The sequence below is a fragment of the Centroberyx gerrardi genome, chromosome 14, assembly GCF_048128805.1.
Source record: "Centroberyx gerrardi isolate f3 chromosome 14, fCenGer3.hap1.cur.20231027, whole genome shotgun sequence".
Classification (NCBI taxonomy): Eukaryota; Metazoa; Chordata; class Actinopteri; order Beryciformes; family Berycidae; genus Centroberyx; species Centroberyx gerrardi.
Genome location: NC_136010.1, coordinates 10,443,793 through 10,470,324, shown reverse-complemented (window position 1 = coordinate 10,470,324; position 26,532 = coordinate 10,443,793). Strand labels below are relative to the sequence as shown.

At 42.1% G+C, this 26,532-nt stretch overlaps 1 protein-coding gene across 2 annotated transcripts in view; it reads left to right on the top strand.

Moving 5' to 3' along the window:
* cpne5a (copine Va) overlaps positions 1-26,532 on the top strand; it is a 65,034-nt gene that overhangs the window by 33,597 nt on the left and 4,905 nt on the right. For both annotated transcript variants that reach the window (XM_071919855.1, XM_071919856.1), the window contains 9 exons: positions 3,732-3,835; positions 4,109-4,213; positions 7,076-7,117; positions 7,503-7,578; positions 13,587-13,640; positions 14,225-14,286; positions 22,642-22,688; positions 23,120-23,301; positions 23,945-24,072. In XM_071919855.1, the coding sequence (XP_071775956.1) occupies positions 3,732-3,835; positions 4,109-4,213; positions 7,076-7,117; positions 7,503-7,578; positions 13,587-13,640; positions 14,225-14,286; positions 22,642-22,688; positions 23,120-23,301; positions 23,945-24,072 (800 nt within the window). The remainder of the gene's footprint in view (positions 1-3,731; positions 3,836-4,108; positions 4,214-7,075; positions 7,118-7,502; positions 7,579-13,586; positions 13,641-14,224; positions 14,287-22,641; positions 22,689-23,119; positions 23,302-23,944; positions 24,073-26,532) is intronic.

Below are 26,532 nucleotides of genomic sequence, written 5' to 3'. Positions count from 1 at the left end.
TGCATCCAAGCTTTGCAACATATTAACTCTCTATATTAGTCAACATCTTCCATAAATGCTGAGCGAAATGCACTTTATTCCCTTGGTCACACAGTAGCTGTGCCTGACTTTTAGAATGTTTTTTGTTTTGATACTAACAGCATAATCCATACTCTGACAAATAAACAACCTCCTATTAGTGTGACACAGAGATATCACACTGATAATAAAACAGCCACAGTAACCATTAGTGATTTTGTCCTGCTTGACTGAAGTGCCATTGCTTACAGCCAGTGAGCGCAATGAAGGGCTGCTGTGATTCACCAGGTGCAGTGGATCTGCGATGATAGGAGTTAGCGTCATCGCTGCCAAGCACCACTCCAAGAAGTGATTTGTAATATAAATGCAAATGATCATTACTGGTACAAGTGACCATTTCCTCTCTCCCAGAGTCGATTAGAGAGACATAGACTTGAAATGTCACTCCGAACCTGCCATGTTTACACAGAACTGAACTCTGGTTTAAGTAAAGAAAGGAAACTATAAGAAAAGGCACATTGTGGGTGAATAACCTGTGCTGTCAGTAGAAGTCCCACACCTGTGAATTATAACAATTTGGAATTGCTATCATCCATCTGGATGGTGTTTACTCTGTAATCCACCTGTGAGCAACAAATTGAGCCGGCGGAGTTGCTGCTTCCCCTGAGGTAAACATCACTACTCTTGTTTGGGGGAAGCGATACAGCAGCTTGGGTTAGATAGGGAGTCGGCTGGGGAACTTCTGCAGGGACCGTTAACTAAGAGGCAGGTTGGCTCTCACCTTCGCGCTGGATTTGCCAGGTATCATTAGACAGAGCAACAGCCCCAGCATGGATCAAAGGCTCCCTCTTGGCTGTCGTTATCTCTGGCACACGTGACGTGCTGAGCAGCTAGGCTTCAGCGGCTGGCTCTCCCTCAGTTCCTCCTCACAGTCCAGCCGCGGCTCTGGCTGATTCAAATCTAAACCACACAGTCCTTTTCATATGACAGCACTAAACCACAGGGAGTTTTATTCCTGCCTGATTATGCATTCAGTGCGGTGCTGGCACAGTACAGGGAAAGGTACAGTATAGTGTATATGAAGGTATACAGAGTACGACCATCTCTTTCTCTTGAGTATATGAATACACTCACTTACCCGTTTACCATTCACTTAATATGGATCGTAGCATCACAGCAGCGCATTCCTGCACTCGCCAATCAGCCTAATTACCATCGACTTTTTGGATGGTAAGGTTATAGTGTATTTCCCTCAGCAGTATACCCACTGGTAATATGAAAATAATTAACCTTGGCAAAGTACACTTCAGTTTACCAACATAGTGGGAAAAGGGAGTTGTGCTTTGTTTTGTTTGATTTTCATATAGTTTGTGTATGTAAAAATGTTCCTCACATTAACAAAGATCCTTCACCTGAGGCGTACATTCATAATACATTAGGCACAAACACGGAAATGAAAGGAATCAACTACACTGAGGAATTGTGTTAATTTCTGCTTCATATTATCCTCTGGCCCATCATGATTCATTTGGTGATACATGTGACTCTGATGTGGCTTAAATCCAAATGATGTGAGTTAATATCATGTGAATTCTCAAGTATTGACTGCATTGTTCCATATTTCCAAACTCCCAGTCCTTTAAGAGGCTAGTCCCAGTCTTTGAAAGTGACAGTATGCATCGCCATGCCACTTGCCCCATGCAGTGAAATCTTGGTCGACCACAGCAGAGGGAAGAGGGATGCAGACTACATTGAAAATCCCCCTGGTGCTCCACACCCCCACTGACTGGTGAAATGAATGTTCTGCCTTTTTTCCCCACTAAATGCGAGAACACTGCAAGGCATCAGAGTCAGTGTGTGTTATCTGTGCCTAATGAAGGCTTATAGCACCATGTCGCTATGATACCGTAATTGTAGAGGCCGTGTCAAGGCTGAGCAGGACAGTCAGTGCTATGCTTGGTTTTACCAAGATGCTGCTATTTTTGCTAAGTGCTTGGATAGCTGACTTTAGCACAGTCTCCTCTAATGTGATGTGGTGTTTTTTGAAACCGCAAAGCAAGCCACAAGAGGAACCTGGCTGCACAAACTAAATGTTCTTGCAAAACACCATCAAGGGGGAACTTGACACCCTTTGGTGCCATACTACACAGTAGAATCGATGGTCTTCCAGTTTAGCTGATCCGTATCCAACTATGCAAATGGGAAAAGTCAATTTCCCTTTAGCATACTCTCTACTATTATTGTAGGGTGGGAAGAAAGAACTGTGTTGGTTTATAGACTGAATGTCAGAAAATAACTTAGAATGACGGTGGGAAATGAAAATAGATATACAACAGCTCTGGTCCATTTAGCCACCACTGACTGTTTTAATCAGCTCTTCACTTTGTTTTTCTCCCCAATAACAAGTCTTGTTTTCAACAATTCCACGGTGTTGATTGGAAACAACAGTGCTAATCAAAGCAGCTCCATTTTCAGGAGAACACTTTGAGAGAGTTATTTCAGTATGTATTACTTCTACTGGCATCCAGTCTTTCTTTCAGCTGTGGCCGTAAAGAAAAGAGGCTCTGCTTTGGTCTGTGTAATATCTGTGTCCAAGGCCTAGAGTAATGTGCTGTGGGTTAGTGAGAGGCAGGTCAGAGGCACAGCCAGCCACACTGATGTGGGTCAAAGTAATCGATGGAGGCCCCGCATTACCACTCCAGCCCAGCACCACACTGATTCAGATTTAATAGCTGCATTTCACAGCCTAAAAGCCCACCTGGGTAAGAGCAGCCCTTTCTATTTGTATCCGCTGATTGAAGGCATCGCATTCTGACTGACATGGCATCTCAAGCTCTAAAATATAAAGGTGAAACACTCAAGGTCCAACCCTGGATTGCAGTCCCACTTGCATATAAAGCACAGCCTCAGACTTACAGGGGCTTCGATGTTTCTAAAAAAAGGAGCGTAGAAGATCATAAGCCTGAGATAGAGGGTGTAAGCGATGGAGAATTCTCTGTAGGCTTTCCTCTGATGTGAATGTTTATCTGTAAAGGTGTGCAAAGAATTAACAATATTTTTTTCCCCCCTGTTGTCCAGTATATGCCCATTATGCAGCCTCCTTATTATACAATACAGCCTAATACCTTGACCACAGGGACACTCTTTGGCACCAAAAGCATTTATGGGGTGCATTCATTGTCCTTGTAATGGCAGAGCACAGTGAAATGCTGCCTAAATGAGTATAATTATGGTAATACCAGCCTTTCTAATGTATCATTAGCTGCACTCACACCCTCCACATCCTTTTTGTACACAATCCCTCTCCATATGTGGGATTTCAGAATCCATTTCTGTGCCTCTGTATGGACTCTCATACTGTTATAATTAGACAACGTACAACAAGGTGTTTTCAATTTTATATCCCCTATCTCATCCACAGTTGTTATGCAGGACTTGCATAATAAAGAAATGATAATGAATGCATTTGCTCTATGCTGGTTTTGGAAACTAGAGCACACTGGCTGGTTTCATTCTAGACTTATTAGAATTCAGTCAGCACTTTGCTCTTATTTTGGTGCTTCAGTGCTTTTATATCTTGGCACACAGCATGTATAAACAAACAACAGGAAGCAAACAGGGGAAGAAGCATGGATTTACAATGTCCTCCCTTTCTTTGTGTCTTTATATTTCTCTGACTCTCTGACTGTCTTTCTTGTTTTCTCTCTCTCTAGGATTGCGCCACCATGCAGTTCTGTGCCAACAAACTGGATAAGAAAGACTTCTTCGGAAAGTCGGACCCGTTCATGGTCTTCTACAGGAGCAACGAGGACGGCACGTGAGTTTGCCCATCCTTTGGCTCTGTTCTCAGAGGATTTTCATTTTGACTTATCAAAGTGTATAGGAGGGCTTAGTGTGGAGATCAAAGGGGAACGCAGTGGAGGTCAAGAGAATTGGATTGGGATTACTTGAACTCAGCTGCATACAGATAAATTGATGTGGAGACACAGGCATGCTCCCAAAGCAAACCTATAGTGGGAAGATTTATTATTGGGTTTTGCTTAGAGGTGTGTGTTTTAGGATCCTGTGCCCTGTCGCCCCGTGTCTCCAGGTTCACCATCTGCCATAAGACCGAGGTGGTGAAGAACACGCTGAACCCTGTATGGCAAGCCTTCTCCATCCCTGTTAGAGCGCTCTGCAATGGAGACTATGACAGGTAGGATGCAGGCTGATGTTAATAAAAAGTGTACACACACACACACACACACACACATACTATACACACACTCAGAGGGAGTGGGAGGAATCAGGGGAAATCAAAGCCACGCAGAATTTCAATATGTCGTGTAATCATTTCAAAATGGGTTGGGCTCAGCAAATTTAGACACCATCGATTTTCTACTGTTATTTTATCTGCCGCTCAAATAGAGAATTATTATAGGCCTATCTCTGACTACCTGCTAGACTTGCCTGGCCGTTCATTGATTTGTCCACAACTGGCAGGAGCATTTCAGATAAGTCTCTGATTGGCTTCTCCAGTGGCATCTTCTATCTTATCTGAATCTCTACAGAGCAAAGGGCCTAGCAGGAGTGCTGACAAGCAGGAAGACTCTTGGCAGGAACAAAAAAAAAAAAAACTTGTGTGATAGAGGAGTGAGAAAGAGACGGAGAAGGAGAGGGGGAGGAGGAGAGGAAGAGGAAGAGCGGCTGCATATTCTGTAGATGCTGGTCTATGAGACAGGTGGTTGGAACATCAGAGGAGTGCTGCTGTGAGTGTGTGTGTGCGCGTGCGTGTGTGTACGTGTGTGTGTGTGTGTGTGTGCATAAGCATGAAAATGTGCAGAACCAGACAGCCATGAGAGTCTGTAGAAGCAGTCAAAGAACACATGTCAAGCCCGGCCCTCTCCACCATCCTGACGCCCCGAGGATCCGGGGTCTGGGTGTCAACAGAGGTTCTTTTCACCGCTGCCGTCTCCGCTCACCTGCCCGGAGAAGCTAATTGGGTCAGACAGATGGAGTGGAAGCATGAAAGACCGCTGATTCCTTTTGAGGATTTTGATGGAGAGGGGATTCTATGGCAATTTACTGTCTCACCTATAGTTTTCGGTGCAAGTATGAAGTATCTACAGTATGCGGTGATGTATTTTGACGTGCTTCCAACATCTATACGGTAGACTAGAGGCTTGCCAATTTTCAGTCGTTGGGTTCACTAGTGCTCAGCAAATCAAATTTCAAACCGCGTTTAAAATGTAATGGTTCAGTAATAACGATGGACCTGGGCTCGACCTATGTGAAGTGATATTTGCTAAATTATCTCTGAAGGAGGCGGGCTTAAAATGCTGCGTTGATTTTGAGGCTTATAGTCTCTCATCCATTGAACGTCCATGGCCCAGGCGTTTGTCAAAAGCACAGCGTTTTCTACTTTCGATGTCATGCAGAGTTCACAGAATGACTGCTAGAGGTTATCCCAGTTAGTATTCATTCCTGGTTTCCTTGCCACTCCTTTTGTTCTGTGCTTCAGATTTTCCCCGTGGGCGTATTTTTTTTTCTCATCTTGTGTGATTCTTAGGCATGAAATGATCCTGGGTATTGCCTCTCCGCAGCCGTGTCCTTCAGTCTCATGTGGAGCTGTCAAATCTCCTGTAACAGTTTGGCTTTAATAGCTATCAGAAAATGAAATGCTTCCCATTTCCACTCAAACATGCAGCGGGCACAGAAACAGAAATGAAATTGATCTGAGGCCTCATTTTCTCTTTCTTAGCCGCGTAGATTTGCTAGTTTGGTGGTACTGTTTATGGCCCTGGTTCATTACTGGCATCAAATGACATTGGAGAAAATTGACGTTGACTGACACACCACTAGGGAATCATCTGCCACGCTGGACCCCAGTGTCAAAACACATTAGGTGTGTTTTTTTTTATCATGTCTGTCAATCAGTCGACGGTACAAGGAAGATTCTATCGCTCACTCTCTCTGACTCTCTTTAATCTGAATAGCTGCTTTATATTTTTTTCAGTGCTATTAAATATTTAGAAGGAGAAATTCATTGGTTTTCACAGCATAGACAGCATAGAGTATACTTCTTGCCCTATCTCCCTCTGTACCACATGGAGTGCACACGTTTGTTAGGATGGAAATACGTTTAGTGCAGACAGAATGAGTTCAGGTCTGGATAGCAGGGCATCCCTCCATTACACCTCCTCTTGGACCCACTGACACATGATTGACAGGAGCTGGGGGTGGTGCGCCACTGATCTTTCCATCAAAACTGGTAGAAGACGAACCATCTCCCTCATTCTCTGTGATTCCTCTCAGGCATACTTATTTGGTTTTCTCGCCTTCCAACTTATTTTGGGAACTTGCAAAATATGCTCCCTCCCAAGAGGTTAGTTTTCTATCTTTGGCAGGTGCAGGAAAAATGCTTCGCCCAAACTTTTAGCATCTCTATCAACCTGCTCTCTCTTCTCTGAGATAGAGTAAGGCTCCGGCTTCACACGCAAACTTTGGTTTGAAATTTTAATTCACTGATAAATAATTTGGTAATTTGGGTGTCCTTGTTGCCAGTTTACCATCCTACTTTTTTTGACTAATTTGGCTGTGAGACTGAAACTTCTTTGTGGCTTCTTAATGGTCTCAGCCTTAGTTGACTGTTTGATTACAGTTTTCAAAGTATTGTCAATAGCTAATGTGTTTTCAAAACTGCCCAATCTTTGTGTACAGCACATTGTAATTTGGAGGAAGTAATTGATTTTATTTCTTTTTTCAGTTTCATAGATCCCCTGAAAGATGTTTTGGATGCAAAACAGTTGTTTGAAGAGCGCAGGCTTTCTATGATTGATCTAATTCAGCCTGTACTTAACGGTTAATGAGCTTTAATAGCTTGTTTTCCCCACCAGACCAAACACACACAGTGTGAGTCCGGCAGCTCCTCCTCATCTTTTAATTAGACCAGAGTCATTTCAGAAATGCTCTCTGGGAAGTTTCCCTTGAAGGACATTTAGGTAGTGGCCCACATCTTACATCAGTGTGCTCACACACACAAACACTCTCCCCCCCCCCCCTGTGATGTGTTTTACAGGACAATCAAGGTGGAAGTGTATGACTGGGACAGAGACGGAAGGTAATGACATACACGCACACGCACACACACACACACACACACACACACACACACAGTCTTGATTACTACTTCATGGCCATGTAATTTAGAATTTTTGTCTTATGCTGTCTGAGAGTCTCTCATTCACAATCATTTAATTTATGCAAATTCTCTAAATCATCATGACAATCTCTTAGCATCAGATCCTCATTCATTTTTTCACACTCAATAGAAAACCTATCATCAAAACCACAATCATTCTGACTTAACCACAGATATAGATTAATATATTCCATCTATGCAGCAGTGACAGAGATCTTCAATTCCTCCATCTACAAACCCTTAGAGGTTTATCTACTGCATTTAACTGCACACTGTTTGACTTGGTGCTGTCTTTTTCTTCCAGCCATGATTTCATCGGTGAATTCACCACCAGCTTCAAAGAGCTTTGTCGGGGTCAGAGCCAGTTAAACGTGTATGAGGTGAGTGGAGATGGAGAGACAGGGGGCTCTCACCCCGGTCAGACACGGTGATCACCCTAAATCCTTATTTCCCCTGAGAGGCAGCGGTGTCACTAGGGCGAGGATGGGCAATCATGTGCCACGGAGGGCCAAAGAGTCTGCAGGTTTTCATTCCCACCAAAGACAACATCAGCTGATTTCACTGATGAGTTCCTCCTCTCTGGTTGACGGTGTGTTAATCAGTGAAATCACCTGCTATAGTATTTGGTTGGAATGAAAACCTGCAGCTATCTGCCCTCCGTGGCACATGATTGCCAATCAATGATGTTTGAGATCTGATTTAAAAAATTAAACTTTTTAAAGATCACATCACTGTATGCATCACTATCACTATAAATAGCTGTTACAAATCTGTGTCTGCATTACTTTTTCCCACTCTCCCTCAAAATTTGTTTACATTGCTTGTATATGCACATTGTGGCTGGATGTCCAGACTAAGCAGAATTCAAATCACAATGCAAACCTTACCTATGTCATATCTGATTTTGAAGATCTGATATGTGAGCAAAATCCAATTTTTTCCTGTCGCTTAATGCGTCCTGGCATGATTAGATGATAAAAGTCGCCTTAAAGGACAAGTGTATCAGACCTAGCACAGTTGCTGTGTGCACAAAGTTAGGGGACGTATTGTGTGTACATCCTTAGCATACAATCTAGCTTTAGCATTAGCATTAGCATACATTCCCCTCTCGTGTACTCACACTGCTGGCTCAAATGATGGAGGTCTGGAGAAATTTATACACAGTTACTTAGAAAAGGGCAGCGACGCTGTGGGCTGCTGTCAAATATCGCTATGACAGAGCCTGGAACTGGTGCTCCCTTGTTTGCTGCCGTAGCAACAACAAGGACGCTGCTACTCCCACCCCGTCCATGACATGATAGGCAGGCAAAAGAGCACCTTTATTAACAGACTAATTCAACCCCGGTGTGTAAAGGAGCGATATAGGAGATCATTCCTACCAGGTGCCATCAGACTCTACAATTCATCTGCCTTTGCCAGGCCTGGTGACATTAAACCGTCTGTGGACTAACTTTTATTATTTTTAACTTGTCAAGTATTTATATCTTTATTTATTCATTTAGTCACTTGTTTTTTAGCCATAATCGCCTCTTGCGTTCTTATCTGTTGTGTTTTAATGTATTTTGTCATCTGTGTGTCTTGGCTGCTGTGACAACTCAATTTCCCTTCTGGGATCAATAAAGTTTTCTATCTATCTATCTATCTATCTATCTATCTATCTATCTATCTATCTATCTATCTACAGTTAGCTAGTGAATGAAAAGCCGCAAACAACAATGGACAACATTAGAGCCTTGATCTGTAATCAGCATACTTCTGGCAAAACAGAAATAAGTCTTGATTCAAAATGTTTAATCCATTTTTATCTCGCTCCTTTAATTTACCCAAAAACTTTGTATATTATCTAGCGTTGTAGGTAAGCTAACAATGGAAACTTGTTCTACCCAGGCATAAAACAAACCGACCAACCAGAGGTGCCATTTCTGGGGGCTTATGAGAGAATGCTATTTCAAACTCTGAGCTAATCAAAGCTGCCTTTGGCTTAGCAAGGTCTTGTCCCACGCTTAATGACGAGAATTTCTCTAGACCTCCGTCATTTGACTTGGAGTTGTGGCTACGTGAGATTAACATCCTTTAAACCTACTTCCTTACTGGCCCTACCTGGTATTAAGCATCTGATAGGTCAAGTGGTGCAGCAGACCGGATGAGGTAGGCCATTAAGGTGGTGAGAGTATGAGAGTAATTCACAAAAATGCCCTCAAGTGCTCCATTATCTCTATAGGCCCCTTTTCATCTTTTGAATTTCTGGCTTTTGTGATAGATAGCACCCCGCCGGTTTTCTGCCTACTAGTATACACTAAGACTAAGACCCCTAAGCCCAATATTGATTTTATCAGTGAATTCTCTGATCTCCTCTCCCACATTGCTCCGAAATATGACAATATTCTCATTCTCTGAGATTTCAACATCCACATTTGCTGTCCCTCTGAAGCCATGACCCGTGATTTTATAAATTTACTTGAATCCTTTGGTCTCCAACAATCTGTGAATGGCCCAACCCATGTTAAAGGCCATACCCTAGATTTAGTTCTCTCCTCAGGTCTCTCTATCTCCAACCCTGTGATAGAGGTTTTTCACCTATCTGATCACAGGGCAATCATTTTTGACCTTGATTTGCCAGACGCTTCTCCTGGCCGCCCTGCTCTTCTCCGCTCCCGCATTCTAAACTCTTCCACTGCCACTAGGTTTGCAGAAGCCTATAGAGAGGCTTCCATCACTACCAGTATCGAGGCTGCACCATCTCATGTGAGCACAGAGGAACTTGTCTCACTATTCAACAATACTGTTTCGGCCACCCTTGATTCTGTTGCACCGGTCAAAACTAAAAAACGTAAGCCTTTGGCCTCACCATGGCTTAATAACAGTAATATTAGAGAAATAAGGAGAGCATGCAGAAGGGCAGAGCGGAGGTGGAAGCGAGATAAATTTCAGATCTCATTTCAAATTCTGAAGGATCTCTTGGATAAATACCAGCTGGCTGTCAAAAATGCCAGGGCTCAATACTTTTCCAATCTTATTGACAAAAACTGCCATAATCCCAGGGTACTTTTTAGTGTGTTAAACTCTGTCACCTCCTCCACTCCCACCCCCTGCTTAGAAGTGTCTGCCTCTAAATGTGAGGATTTCCTAAACTTCTTTAGAGACAAAGTACTTGATATCAGAGCTAGTATTAGTCCACCTGTAAATAGCCTATCCATCTCCTCTGAGAACACTGCAGTTCTAAATTCACTTACTTCCATCACTCTACCAGAACTTCATCATATTATCTCCTCTATGAAGACCTCCACCTGTTCTCTCGACATTATTCCAACGAAACTCTTCAAAGAAGTTATTGGCACCATTGGCCCCAGCATTCTTTCAATTGTTAATAGCTCTCTGGAAACCAGCCATGTTCCCCAATCTTTCAAACATGCAGTGGTTCAGCCACTTTTAAAAAAACGGAATCTAGATCCGTCCTCAATAATTACAGACCAATCTCCAAACTCCCCTTTCTTTCTAAAATCCTTGAAAAAGTAGTTTTTAACCAACTGTTGTCCCACCTGGCTCAAAACTGCATTTTTGAAAAATTCCAATCTGGTTTCAGAGCTCTTCACAGTACTGAATCTACATTACTGAGAATAACTAATGACTTCCTTCTAGCTGCTGACTCAGGTAACTGCTCCGTCCTCTTGCTCCTAGATCTAACTGCAGCCTTTGATACAGTAGATCATTACATTCTCATTCACAGGTTAAACCATTGGGTGGGGGTCTCCGGTTCTGCCTTAAATTGGTTTTCTTCATATTTATCTAACAGATCTTTCAGTGTCTCTATTAGCGACTCATCTTCTTCCTCTGCCCCCATGTCCTGTGGTGTCCCCCAAGGTTCCATACTTGGTCCAATCCTCTTCTCCATCTATTTGCTTCCGCTAGGCCACATTATTCAAAAACACAACATTTCTTTTCACTGTTATGCGGATGATACACAGATCTACCTCCCCCTAGAGCCTAATAACTACACCAAACTAACTGACCTTAAGACCTTAAGGTCTTCAAGACATCAAATCCTGGATGGCTGCAAACTTTCTTCAGCTCAATGAGAATAAAACTGAAGTTATCTTATTTGGACCACAGCATTTGACCAACATTATTTCTCCTCATCTTGGCCCATTGGCCCCCTCTGTTAAACCACATGCAAAAAATCTTGGAGTCATATTCGATTCAGGATTGAAGTTTGACAAACAAATCAATCAGGTGGTAAAATTAAGCTTCATGCAGCTCCGCATCATCTCCAAACTCAATTCTCTATACTTCTGACCTGGAGAAAGTCATCCATGCCTTCATATCATCCCACCTTGATTATTGCAACTCGTTATATTTTGGTATCACTCAGTCTTGTTTATCCCGTCTCCAACAAATTACTCCCATTCTTGCCTCCCTACACTGGCTGCCTGTTAGCTACAGAATTGACTTTAAAATCCTGATGTTTGTTTACAAGGTGTTAAATGGTTTCGCCCCTTCTTACATTACAGAACTCCTGTCCCCATATCACACTGTCAGAGTACTGAGATCGTCTGACCAAAGACTTCTGTCTGTCCTGAGATCCAGGACTAAGTGTTATGGGGACAGGGCCTTCTCTATCGCTGCCCCAAAACTATGGAATTCTCTTCCTCCCACCATCCGATTCTCCCCCACTATTGAGATCTTCAAGAGTCATCTTAAAACACACTTCTACTCACTAGCTTTTAACTGTGCCTAACTTAACTTAACCAGCTCAGGTATTTCTCCTGGAGTCTCTGTAGGTCTGTGTTGTCACTTGGGCTCTGTGTGACCATGTGCCTTTACTATTTATTATTATCATCATTATTTATCATCACTCTGATCTTTTCTCCTCTTCTATTGTGTTTGTCTCCTTCTTTTGTTTTGTTTTCCTCTGTGTGTGTTGTTGAGTTGAGTTGAGTTGAGTTGAGAGGGAATGCAATAAAACTCGATTTGCATTTTTTCAGACAGTTCTCGGCGGGGCAAATTGGGTTTTACTGTTAGACCCTGGGAGGCTCCTACTGGTCCCTGCTCATTAAAACACTTGCCATGTTACATTAGCCTCTGAATTAGTCATGGAGGTGACTTAAGGAAAAAATAGGGCCAACAGAGAGATTGAGATGGAGAGGGCGAGCGGTAGATGGGGATGGAGAGAGAGAGAGAGAGAGAGAGAGAGTGAGAGAGAGAGAGATGGAATGAGTGAGTAGTAGCATGCAGACTTGCCCTTTCACGCTGCTGACATGGCAGAAGCAGGTGCATTCATTAACCTTCACCAGACCTTTCTGGTTTTCAATAAGGAAAATGAAACAGAACAGCTTCTTCAGTTACTCTTCGCCATGTCAGTCCCCAAGAATCACATTAGTTTCAATATGTGGCCAAGAACTGTATGACATTGCCTTTTCGCTACTGACAAAAATGAGTTTGAATAGGTCATGGGCCAATTTGTTGCACCCTTTGTAGATTCCTGTGTACTCGAATCTGACATGCAAGAAAGCCACAAACATTAGCTCCCTAAGTTGTATCGGAGTTGACAGTAGCCTAATGCTAACAGGGGCAGGTGTAATTGAGAGTGATGTCTGTATGATGTAATGTGAACTTGGCAGTGAGTGATGCTGTGGTGCTACAAGGCATTATCTGTATGGGAGGAGATGTGAGGAGAAACATCAGAACCAGAGAGGCAGAACGGAGGAGATCAGCCCGAGGAGAAGAGGAGAGTATAGAAGACAGCGACCTACCTTTGACTTTATTATTCAGCACAGTTTACCCGAGGCTGGTCTTTTATGCATGTGTGTGGACTCATAGAATGAGCAGCAGAAATGTTTGACCTTGATGGCTTGCTCCTGCATACATGTTTTAGGCCTCAGGCACTGAATGTACAATTCATTTATGGCAGGGTGTACTATAATCTCTCACAATCAGCTCTCCTCGCTTATTTGCCTTATATATTTATGTATGTGTGTGTATGTATGTAAACACATTATACATTCTCCCATACCAGTACAAATTTGTAATTCTGTCTGTGTGTGGCTACCATTTGTTTGTTAGGAATAAATGATTTGGGCAGAGATATGGGTCATGGGTGACTGCGCTCTATTTTCACCAGGCTTGGTAAAGTGCACGTAAAATATACAGTACAGTATACATGCTTTTAAAATCCTCCTGAATAATCTGTATCCACCCGCGAGGCATGATCAATGCTATCTCATTCTCACCTACTGCAGTTATTGGATTCAGTCCCCATGCTCCATTACCCTTACAAACATGGAGGAGGAGTACAAAGATGTTTTTATTACTCGCCCAAGGCTGGATAAAAAGAATTGTGCTGAGAGTTTACATTATCATTATCCTTCTCTCTGCTCTGCATTGGTACTAGGTGGTGAATGCCAAGAAGAAAATAAAGAAAAAGAGATACATCAACTCGGGGACGGTGAGTCTGAGTTCTGAGATAAGAACCAACCTTCAGGTGCACTCACACCTCTGCCCTGCTTCGCTTTTGTATTCATCAGGAAGTTTCCGCTAAGTGGATTGTAGAAGTTCAGCTCCGTTAAGTGTGTTTGTTCCATTCCCAGTCCCGAGGCTTATGATCCAGACAGTGAATATTAGCAGATGGGAAAACGTACTCATGACCCCAAGTCCATAGTAATGCATAAAGGGACTCTTGTCTACGTCCTATTAGTGAGGGCCAGTGACTGATGTTTATAAGTGAGCCACAGCATCGTTACTGCCGGAGCACTTTGGCTGCTCCAGTTGAATACGGTGACTGCATAATTAAAATCTGAGGCTAGTTATCCATCACACCGGCCCATCAGTGCGCAGCCACATGGATGTTCTCTCAGTGATTGCAATACTAATATGCCGCTGAGCGTCAAACTCATTCTGCCTGGATGAATCATTTTGCGGGTGGTTAGCCCAGGGGTCATTGGTTAATGTGTAAATCGGTGAATTTTGCTCGCCTTAATTGCCAAGGTGCAAGATAACCATTAGGTAATCTGCTTGGACTTTGTTTCTCAGGTGTCATTGTTGTCATTCAGTGTGGAGTCGGAGCACACCTTCCTGGATTACATCAAAGGAGGGTGAGTTCTTTACATGTTTGTGTGTCAGTTATGTTGTTACTGTATATTTGTGTGTTACCCAATTGCTTTGCGCACATTGCTTGAACCAGGCTCCTTATGGTCACCTAAGCAATAACAGTGTAATTGTACTGCTTGTTGGACTGGCTGACCACAGAAACACTGTAACATTTACATTAGAGAGCAGGCGCTCCTGCACAACCTGGAGTTTAAGACCCAGATTACAGTACATTTAGATGCATTACTCCAGTTCCCTGAGCTCATTCTCTTTCCCATCTCCCCTGCTGCCTCTAGCAGTTCTTGGACTAGCACAAGTCCACATTCACTTCAATGTTAAGAACTGCATTTACTTTGAGTGGCCTGGAATTTTCCATATGTGGGCAGAGTGTGTCCCCAAAGGACACAATCTTGTCTGCAGCCTTGGCCACAGTGTGAATGAATATGAATGACTATGATAAAATATGGAGAGGATCTTAGAGCTTAATTAAAGGCGGCCAACCTGTCACGTATGTAAATGTTTCTCAATGGATCAGTGGCTGCCCTGGTTTTAGTTTTCTGCTGCTTTGCCACTGATGGCTGCGTGTCCCAGATCTGTCCTATTGGTCTTTCTCTAACTCACACTAATGGACACACATACACACACATACACATACACATACACACTCAAGGTAAGAGTGTTTTCATCCTTACCTCTACTGCACATTTTGCCTCAGAGCTCTGTGCTATTATCAAATCTGTCCTTTGAGACATGATAGGAAAACTGGGAGGAAGAGAGGGGCAACTGACAAGCAATAAATGTCACAAGTAGGACTCATATCTGAATCTGAGCTCATTACCATTGTTTGTCCACAAATGTTTCACCATTGTGAATTTGTAAAAAAACCCAACTGATTTTCACAAATCATTTTTGAAACTTGTGGTTGTATGTCAACATTTGTGAATGTGTAAAACATATCCAGGAATTTGTGGTTTTATGATCCCTTGTGACCTTTGGGTTTTCATACCAGCCTGGTCTCATGAAATGTTGTGAAATGAGCATGATGTCTTAGTTAAGTTTAATTTTCAACCATAACCCTAACCGTATGACCAAAGCCTTGGTCTGGGTAGGTAACCCTAGGTAACCCTAACCCTAACCCTAACCCTAACCCACCTAGACGAGGCGTCTGAGCGACATGCGTTGGCCAGTGCCTTGCCAGTGGCTTTCCATTAACTGCAGAGTCGACGGATGATGCAGGGAGAGTCACAGGATAATACCAATACTACCTAACCCTAACCCTAATCAAAGTTTCAGTTGCCTAAACCCGACCCTAATCTTAACCAAAGTTGTTTTATTTGCCTAAACTTACCCGTTAGCTAACCTCTTCACATTGGCATGGCCATTTCATGCTATTAAAATATAATCATTTCATGGAAAATGTCTGCTTTGTTACTCTCTATTGCAGATTGATTTATCACAATAGTGATTCAAACTATACTTAGTTGATGAACGCAGCATTTGCTGTTCTAAATAGCCAGTGCTGGGTAGGTCTTTCTGCCAGTGCACAGGAAATTATGCATTTTGATGCGTTTCCAGCAGCAGTTTGATGTTCAAACCGCTGTTCATTAACCGAAAAAACCAAAAAGATGTAGTATAAAGACACTCACAGTAGTCTAAACACAAGGAGATAAAAGCATGAATGGGCTTTCTTCAGTTGACTAAATGATAAATGTGGCTTAATTTTGAACATGGTTCTCAACTGAAGGGAACAACACAGCACCACTCTCATTACCTGTTAATCAAAGCTTAAGTCAGCCTCACAAAGTACTCCCAAATTTCCAGCAGCTGGCTTTACAGTGGCTGACTGAGTGCCTTGTTCATCATGAAACAATGACATCCTGCTCGTTTTATCACTGAGGCTTTCCTTGAGAGACGCTAGGCTGCTGGAGTCACTGGGTCTCAGTGGTAGATCTGTATATCTGTGTATCACAAGTGTAGCAGTGGACAGAAATATTGAACTTTGATAAACTCCACAGATAGTAAGTGTTAAAGGATAAGAGGAGTTTCCTATTATGACATGAGAATGTTTTATGTGAGCGATACGAGCTGAACCAATTCAAGTAAAATCGCATGGTTCACAGTATCAAAGGCCACACTAAGATCTAAAAGCATTTAATTGTAACTTTCACCTGAATCTGCTGTTAAAGGAAGGCCATTGGTTACTTACTAGTCTCAGGACGATACATTACTCTAAAACCAGACTGGAATTGGAGTCTCAGAAATGTTGTTTGATTCATAAAAGCTATTTGTTGGCTTGAAACAACTTTCTGTAATACTTAAGATTAAAACAGAAGCTAAGTTTTTTTGGAACAGTGTCAAGGGGGCAAGTGGTGGACTTCATACAAGATACAGCTTCTGATAGAGATGAGACAGAAATGGTTTCAAAACAGCGAAAAACGAAAGAAATCTCCCTGTTAACTAATCCGGTCCATGACTGGGGGGGATTCTATAACTTTGAAAAACACCCTTGGATTATGGCAATTCTTTGATATGAGATCGCTGAGGAAAGCTGCTCTAGTATCTTTAACTCCTCCTCCCTCTGATATTTTCTTTCAAAATGTCATAAAAGACTTGTAGTCTCTCTGCCTTCCACTGTCGTTTGGCTCCCCAGTGTAGAGCGTTATAAGGAGCAACAGAGTTAAGAATAGTCTGGCAGGTATTATCAAAAACAGATCTGTTGGAAAGCAGCTGCCATAAATGCCTCTGGAAACATGAAACAAAACAAAACAAAAAAATAAATAAATAAGGATTTCACCTCAGAACCAGTGTTATTAAATCAGAAAATTACTGCTAGGCAATATGACTCAGACTCAGAATACATTTAAGATTAACTCGACTTTACTGCTATGAATAAATATAACCAAAACACAATTGATCGCTAAAGTAAAGTTACAGTAGATTTGTTGCTGGAGAGAAATCTAATATCTCCATAGCCTTTGCAAAGTGATTTCCCCTTCTTTAACTTAAGGTTATTTAGCATCTTGACTTGAATTTTAGAGTCTAGATCCAGATAGCATCAGCTTAAGTCTGTCTCTGGTGTTGTTGGATCTCAGATGCTCGGTCTGACTGGACAGCTGAGGTGAATTTGAGGAGATGATGAGGAAACGCACTGCCTGTGTTGCAGTTGTATCTTGTCTGCCTCTTTACTTAAAGAGACCACTTGGAGTAAAAATAAAACTATTTTGCAAATATCTTTTAGCATGGTGGGTAATGATCTTACCATGGTGGGCCGCCATGGTAGAAAACATATAGGGAAAACACTGTTACAAAGCCAAAACCAACTGTTTGTTTCAGGTTAACTGAGCTGACTTGTGATGCTACAACTCAAGAATGTTTGGGATTAGAGACTAGTGCTAAAGACAAGACAGTTTAGGGTGTTACTACAACGTACATTGGGAAACAAATCTACCTTAATGGAGCATTAATATTAATGAATGGACCTACACCCACACCACCTCTATTTTTTCAGATATCCCTTTTTCTTGCCTAGTTATATATTTAGACATTATTTGTGCGCAGCCATTTCTCTAATGGATCTCCATGATGGCGCCAGCTGTGGTTGCTAGGAGATTTGTGACGCAACTACAAAGGCTCCTGTGAAATCTCACCGGTCTTCATAGTTAATGCTTATTATCGCAAAGTTGCTCTGTTTGCTAGCTAACACATTCACATTCATGGTGATGCAGTTTAGACCTGAGCTAATTAATGATCAGTTTAATTCATGATCACTTTCTGGATCCCTAGTTGATCAGCTGCCTTCATCTCTTCTATGGAGAATACAGTAATGTTAGCAAACATAATTTATAACATAGAAGCAAAGTATGTTTTGTTTTAACATCATAAAAAGCTTTAGCTATATACTGTATATCACAAAACTACTGTATGACAGTAGTCATGCAAACTAATTGATGAAGCCAGCAGTACGTTTGTCGTACTTTCCCACCAGCACATGAACGCAGCATAATATCTATGGCTGAAAAACAAAAACAGTCTAATGGCAGAAATCCCAGAATCGGATCACCACCATGTTACAATTACACGCTATCAGTATTTGTCCACAAACATTTCCAGACTTATTTCTGTACTTTGTAACTTTTGTACTTGTATCTTTGCAAATGTGTAAAAATTGCAAAAATAAACTAAACTTGGATGCCCACCAAACCTGTTCTAATCAAAACCCCCATTCAGAAAGATGAGAAGCAGCCAGTTCTTTTTCAGACGCTCGCTGCCTGAGCAGCAGGTTGAATAAAACAGATTTGAAACCCAGATTTGATGTTACAGATATGTGGTATTGATTTCTCTCCTTTCAAGTATGTTTGCCTTGCCACCGCTCGCTTTCTAAAACACGGTCACTAGCATGTTAAATTTTAGATGATTTTTTTACACAAGAAGGTAAAAAAGTGATTTCTTTTCCTGTCACACCGACATAGCCCGACTGGTTTCACAGTGAATTGGTTTTTCATTAATTTCATTAATGTTCAAGTGGGGTAGGGATATAGGAAAATAGAGATCATTAAGGTCCAAAAGCCGCACATACTTATCTGATTCTGAGAGGCTAATGAAAGATTTATATTCTTTTCATTACATGCCGTATTAAAATGTTTCTTTTTAAATTAAATCTTCACTGAGATTGCCCGGGTAATGGCTTATGTTGGGCCTGCATTGTATGAAGGTCTTATTAAGGTTTAATAGTTTCATCCCAAAATATCCTGTAATCCTGGAATGGGAGAATGATATTGGTGTGTTGATTTTTTCTTTTTGTTTAAGTCTGCTTTGTGGTCAGAATGCAATATGGCATTTTTATAGAACGATGGCATTTTTTTTCTCCAATAATCACTGATTCCTGAAAATAGGGAGATGTTTCTCAGATGCGAGTCCTGCCTGCCTATAGTTTGCTGTACAGACCTGTACATGATATCATGTTATAGAGTGGTTTGTTAATTTGTTTAGCTTAGGGGCTTATAGAAACACAGGAAGGAGGAGATGGGACTGTGCCCTAGATTTCAGATATTTTGTGGTGGACTCCTAAGCTTTGTGCTGCTTCCAGGTCTTGTTCTGACGTAGAGGGGCCACCGTTAGTCCTGTTCATGTACAGAAGCAGAGGCAGAGCACTTCACTTTAAATTTATGTATGAGATGGTTGTATTCAGTTTTGTCCAGGGAATTGCCCCAACAAGAAACTGTCATGACAGTTTTCTGCAATCCCAGTCTTACAAGCCTAGATCTCCCCGAACTTTCTATAACTTCTACTGTTGTGCCACCACATCTATCTGGGCGAAACTCATTAAATGGTAAAAACATTGTGCAGATTTGCTCATTGATATGGTCTGGCTTGGCCAATTACCAACACATATTAATGAGATTGTGGGAATAACTCCATTCTTTGACACATTCATTTACATTACATATAATATCCCAACCCAGATTGCCCAGATTGCAGATTTCACATATGCTGCTTGTCAGGCTGAATTAAAGGGAAAAGTCAGTGAGGCACTGATATGTTTCTATCTCTTTGAATCAATTGCAGTAATCCAAGGTGATGCACATACTGAACAGCTGATGGACTGTCACTTTCAGATGCACAGAGCCGAGAGCAGAGGAGACGCCAAAGCGAGTTAATGGTGAAGTGAAAGGACAGAGTGAAGCCCATATTGAGATTTTTGACTGCCAGCTCTGAGGCATATGCACTGTAGAGTTGTAGGAGGCCATTTGAAAATTATTGTCAGATTGATGCACTTCTAATCAAATAATGTGAGAAATGTTGGGGAACTATGTGGGCACTTTCATGTGTGTGTGGACTAGCACATCACTGAAGGAAGTGTGTCTAAATGATGAAAGATAACAACAATGACTCTCCACACTCAATGACCATAGCCAGTTAGAGTGGAGGATTTCAGGAAAAAGAGAAATAACTCAAGGCCAACAGCCATTGGTGGTTTGCAAGAGGACCAGCAAAAAAAACCCCTCTATTGTGGCATATAAGGCAACAACAATCAAGTATTGATTTTTCAGTTTCAAACAATCGTGAGCTCCAGCTCTTTAACAAATCCCCAGTGCTGTCGCAAGCGAAGTAAAACAAGGAGTGAAGCTGAAGCCATTTAACTGAACACAGTCATAACCGCATTGAGAGAAGTAACTCTTCCTCCAGTTGGCCACAGACAGACAGCAGCAGATACTGATTCCCCCGAGGGGTGTGTGTGTGTGTGTGTGTGTGTCCATGGTCTGTTGACCTGTTTGTCTCACAGCACTTTGTTTTAATAGAAAGTGGCACCAATGAGAATCCCCTGATTTCCCAACCTGTTCATCCAGCATATCCTCTTGGAATCTGGAAGGATGGAGGGGTAGCAGGGTGGAGAGGACATATAGAACGACAGAGAAAGAGGTGGAGAGGGGGGAAAATAATGGTTGTACCCTGTATCTAAACAACAATGGGAACATTGAATCCCCCAGGTGCATATACAGACCAGAGGGCAGAGAGCCAGCGCTCCACTGCAGCACTTGGTTCAAAGAGGTTAGAGGTTGTTTCTAGAAGACATCAATCATAAGCTCATATAGATGAAAATGACAGCTTTCTTTGTGCGTGCTTCAGCTGTCTGCAGAATGCAGTAATTGCTATGTAAGTGTTATATTGGGCTTCTATTGCTTTGATGACCCAATTGCCAGTTTGACTGACAGTTCCCTTTCTATTGTGGCCGTTTCTACTGTCCGAGGCTGTACCTTAACTCCAGCTCACCACCTTGCTTTTCTAGCCACACATTCAGAGCTAACCATAGAAATCAGCAGAGACTGTTAAATGGAGGCAGCATGCCATTGCAACAATTCCCCTTTGTCAGTCGAGCAGTCTAACTCAATGCTGATTAATGAGCTGGGGTCAGAGTTTCCCCAGGAGAAAACCGCCATTATCTCCAATACAATGCTTGCAGGGTTTTCTGAATGGAGGTGAAGTCAGGAAAGGCAATCAGTGTTAATCACAATGAAAGAGCACACACTTTGATCTCAACTCCGCTTCCCCGTCTCCCAGCTTGTCTCTCATGGGAAACAGGCAAATCCAGCGGAGAGTAGTTAGGCCATGTTTAGTTTCTTTTCAAGGTCCTGGCTATCATTATTGCATGGCTCATGAATAAAAAATGTCTGGTGGTTTTTGGTCAGACATTTTGTAATGCCGCTTGCAGATTGATATTACAGCAGATGCATTGAGTGGAAATCATTAAAATGTTCCATTGATGATAATGATGATTACACTGATCAAGATTAGGATGGAGAATATAATGGATGAGATGGTTCACACTAAACAGTGTAGTGTAAATGCTCCCGCGCCTCGAAAAGACGATGTAAATATTTAAAAACAACTACTGAGAATGGAGAGAACCGGGAGAGGATCTTTTTCTTTGTGCAGCTTTGATGCATTGTTAATAACAATATCTTTCCTCTGCATGTATTTTGTCAAACCATTAAACCAGCTCCCTTCACTCATTATGTGTGTTTATCGAAACCATTTGGGAAATTACTCCGTCTTTATCACTTTTCCAGGTTTTGCTATGTGGGTTGCGGCTTTTCACTTTGCCACTGTTTTATTACATCTTTGAAGACATGATTATCATTTCAAGATCCAAACATTGCTTGAGTTTGACCACAGGTACATTTGTGCTCTCTGCTGGTAAAAAAACAACCCAACAACATATTTTTATAGCTTTAAGATCTTAACAGCACATCTGTGATTTGTTTGTAGGGACCTGTATGATCCCATGTACCATGTGTGTCTGTAAGACTTGCATATTAAAATTGCACATGTGAACACCAACCAAACTGAGATAGATTCCTTTTATGTTTAACTTGGCAAAAAAAAGCAGTTCGATCCCGACTGTGATTCTTTTGCCCCTGGTATTTGTCTTCTATCACTTCAATAAAAAATGTCAGGGATGGTCTGAATTCAAATTAGCCGAACAGACAGATGTCTGGCCATGCATGGTAGCTGGGATGACTTGCCTAACTGGGCTTTGAGGTGTGGCACACCGCTTCCCAGGTGAGAGCTGGAGGAGAGAGCAGACTGAAACCTGAGTAATTGCAGTACTGCTTCTGAACAGATTGGCAGAATTAGGGCTCTAAACCAAAGTGTGTAAATGTGACAACATTTTTGGAGTAGACCTTGGGAGGTGGAGAGAATATGAGTTGTTTGGTCAGAAGGAGAATGGTAGTTCGACCCAGTCAGCCCTCATTAAGCCGCAGTGCTGCGACCCGCAGTCGGCTCTGCATTCATGGCGAGTTTTGATTTCCTGCCCTCCCTTTGGTAACAGCATCCTTCTCCGTATTCATCTGTTTCAGGACTCAGATTCACTTCACAGTGGCCATTGATTTCACAGCATCAAATGGTGAGCGCTCCAACTAACATCCACCCATTCTGCTTCTGTTTGTATAGGCTGATGTATGACTATGCCATTTTCCATGAATTAAAGTGGGGGCTGGATATTTCTTCCTGCATATTATCTTTTGAATGGATTTGCGCTGTATAAAAGGGAATTATGGAAATTAATGCCTGAGTGTTCAAAATTGCACAATTTGCACTTCAACTTCAGAAAATGAACAGAACGTCATAAACATCTACTGTTACTCCTGTGCTGCAGCCATCATAGCAGCACTGAATACCAGTAGTGGCAATATGCCAGCCAGTTTTATTGAGCCCCAACTCAGATTCAGAGCATCCACTTCAGTTTTGGTCCCATCATGTGTTTCTCCTGCTACAGCTGCCAGTTCAGTGTCTAATGGTGTGCATCACTGACTCTGACTTTTCCTGTCTTGATAGGTAATCCATCCCAGTCCACTTCGCTCCACTACATGAACCCCTACCAGATGAACGCCTATGCCATGGCCCTGAAGGCCGTGGGAGAGATCATCCAGGACTATGACAGTGATAAGATGTTCCCGGCTCTGGGATTCGGTGCTAAGCTGCCGCCTGATGGGAGGGTCTCCCACGAGTTTCCTCTGGTAACTATAACCTCTGCGGCTGTTAGAGCCGGAGTTCAAAGCCCCCTGCAGACACTCGGACCCCAACTCCGCCTCAGAACGTTTCATGTAGCTGAGCTGAATCTACATGAATATGAGTTCTGCCCTCCCAGTGGAGCTTTGAGTGTGAGCATTAGTGGTGTTTTTATGTCCTCTCCAACATGTGTGGGTATGCTTGTGTTTTCATATGCATTTACGTATGGACGTGTGCATTTTGAGACGAATGCCGGCGCACCTATGACATGCATAATTTAGAGTGAGTTCCATTTACCTTTTATAGTGCAAATTAGGTTCTGTAAGGGTGAAGGATTCTTAAATCAATTTGGCTTCTCTCAGCCAGATAATGTGCTCTGGCTGCTGTACAGTTCACTCTAATGAGGAGCCTGTCTACAGGGTAACGTCTGCTTCACTCCATGTTTCCATTAAAATTTACGAATTAAGATTCATCTCACAAAATAATTTAAACCTCATTCTTTCATCCCCCACACTTGTAAATGGATGTAAAAGTAAAGTTTCAGTCCTATGTAAAATATTTGTTATAGATTTGGTTAGAAATATTCCATGAAGCCAACCCGTCTTCAGTTTTATTTACTTGGCATTCATGTCTTGTGTGTTTTTTTCTCAGAATGGCAACATTGAGAACCCCTATTGTAACGGGATGGAGGGGATTCTCGAAGCTTACCATCAAAGCCTTAAGACAGTTCAGCTGTATGGACCCACCAACTTTGCTCCTGTTGTTAACCATGTGGCAAGGTACTCACACAAATACGCATCCGAACATCACAGCACAGTCATCCTATCTTTGAAAGTCAATCTGTAGATAACCTTCAGCAAGCAGACGAGGCATCAGAGGCATTAGGACAGTGAGTGATGGTTGCTCTATAAATTGAGCAGAACTAATGAAGGGAAAATAAACAATCAGCTGCCAGGCTGAGATGAATAGAAATGGCAATTGGGCATTTGTGGTACCAGACATTTTTGAGTGTGGATGCTGAATTGCTTCTTAGACTTTGGGTGTGGTGAGGTAAGGCGATTGGGATTAGCAGGGGAGTTGAAAATGGATTCGCACAGTCAGTTATGTAGCTTTTCAGCTATGTGCTGCCCTAACACGATTCAACAAATGAGTCACAGCATGCAACAAATAAGCCTGTGAATGGGACGCGACATGCTTTTCCCCATTGCAGGCTTGCTGTCATTGCAAATGGGATTATTGGACAAAGTGAATTTATCCAAACACAACATAAAACAAATTGAAATGTACAAGATTCAATAAACATTAGACAAGTGCAGTAACTTATGATTAAGTTTGTTAATGCACAGGTGTGAAATGTTTCACCCCTGACTGACCTGAAATGTGGTACAATGTGGTGCCATGCTAAAAACGCAAGGCTACCACAACTGGTCCACAACTTGTTTTCACCTAAAACACTCCCTAAAACACTCATTCTCTTCCATAATTTCAGAATCGCTATACTCTCCATAACAAGTCAAAATATTATGAATCATCCAGCCAACAGTTGATGAAAAGATTACAGTGGCTCATGTGACAAGAAACAGAGAAAGTAGCCTGCCATCGTGAACCTCCAGACTTTGACCAAGCAAAATAAGAAATGTGCTACTTACCACAAGATGTTTGCCTGAGCAGAGCATGCAGTGCATCTGTTTTTAAATGGTGGGGGTTAGAAGTTCACAGGTTTTTCATGTCACCCTCAAGATAAAGAGACTGATCGATGAAAGCAGTGGTATATTTGTGATGCTCTTAGGTTGTGTTCACACAGCGTTTTTTCGTGTGGAAAAAGCGCTGCCTGGAGAGCTTCTTGTGAGGAGAAATAAAAAGCGGATCACGATAACGACATCTGATGTCAGCTGAGCAGCTGGCTAGCCTGCTAACTAACTTAGCTGGTTAGTACTTCTAGCAGATGATACCGTGTTTTGCAACAAGCAAAGGCTTACCAGATATTACCAATACACATCCAGTATGATCCACACTGCCTCTTTATGATCGGTGTCACGGTACCGGAAATTCACTTACTATAACAACCAATTTCTGCACCGGCACTTTCTCCATCATTGTTGTTGTGGGAAACAACCAGCTTCATACGCAGCATGAAACCCAGTCTCTCCTTCACCATGATTGGTTGTCTGAAAAAAAAAAGCAGTTCACGTCACTCTGTGCTTTTCTGAAATGTTGAACATTTTTAAATGTTTTAAAGCACTCTGCACTGCCAAAAAAGCCGCTGGGTGCGACGCTTTTTCAAGAGCGGGTGCCTTGCAGCCGCTCCCCATGTTTTTAATGTAAAAAAAAGGCGGTGGCAGTTTTGAAGAAAAACGCGTGAAGGATGCCTTAGAGGGCCAAAAAGGGCTGATATGAATGTACAGTATATGATGTAAAACAGGGCAAGATTCTGCATTCATTTGTCTCTTCAACACATTTCTATGCTGTTTATAAAATAGTATTCTATTTGGTGCTGCTCTTGTAATGGTGCTGCCTTTGTGGTCAAGTGTCTGATGCTCCAGTGAGTGTGGTCCACATTGTTGTGTGGCTGAGGAGGAGGACAAATGTCTCTTTAATCTCCTAAACACCAGCCATCGCTCATCCCCTTTTTTTCAAAGGCTGGGTACACCGTTTGATTAAAATGTCAACTCCACACAGTCAAATATACCAAACTGAAAGGAAGAGAACGCCTCCACCTCTGACCTGTCCTTGGCTTTCACCATGATCTGCTACTTTTTCCCCCTCCTTTCACTTATCAAGTCTGGTCAATTGAGCACTAGGCAATCAATAATGTTCTGAAAGAATAAGACTACACCACTTGCATAAACACTTTAATAAATTATTCATAGAGCAGCCGACGATGGGCGATTGAATCTAGGCCACACTCACTGTGGAGTCTCTGATGGGTTTCGTAATAGTGTCTGGATAGGCCTCTGAGACATGAACAGCTATACAACATATTTTACTTCTTTACATGTCTATATTAAGCCTTTGTGACACACTCTGGGCACAGAGGGAATTTGTATCTGAAGCAGATGGGTTTTCATGTGTGGGTTTCTTTTTTTAATCTCTGACACAGTGTTAGCTGACACACTGCTGTAGCTGCCTTTTAGATTTTCAGAAGTTTTTGTTTTATGTCAATCCATATAGCCTGTGTCTATTTTTAGGTTTACTGTATCTGCCTGTCTGCTGCTGTCTCAACAACATACTGTACCGAT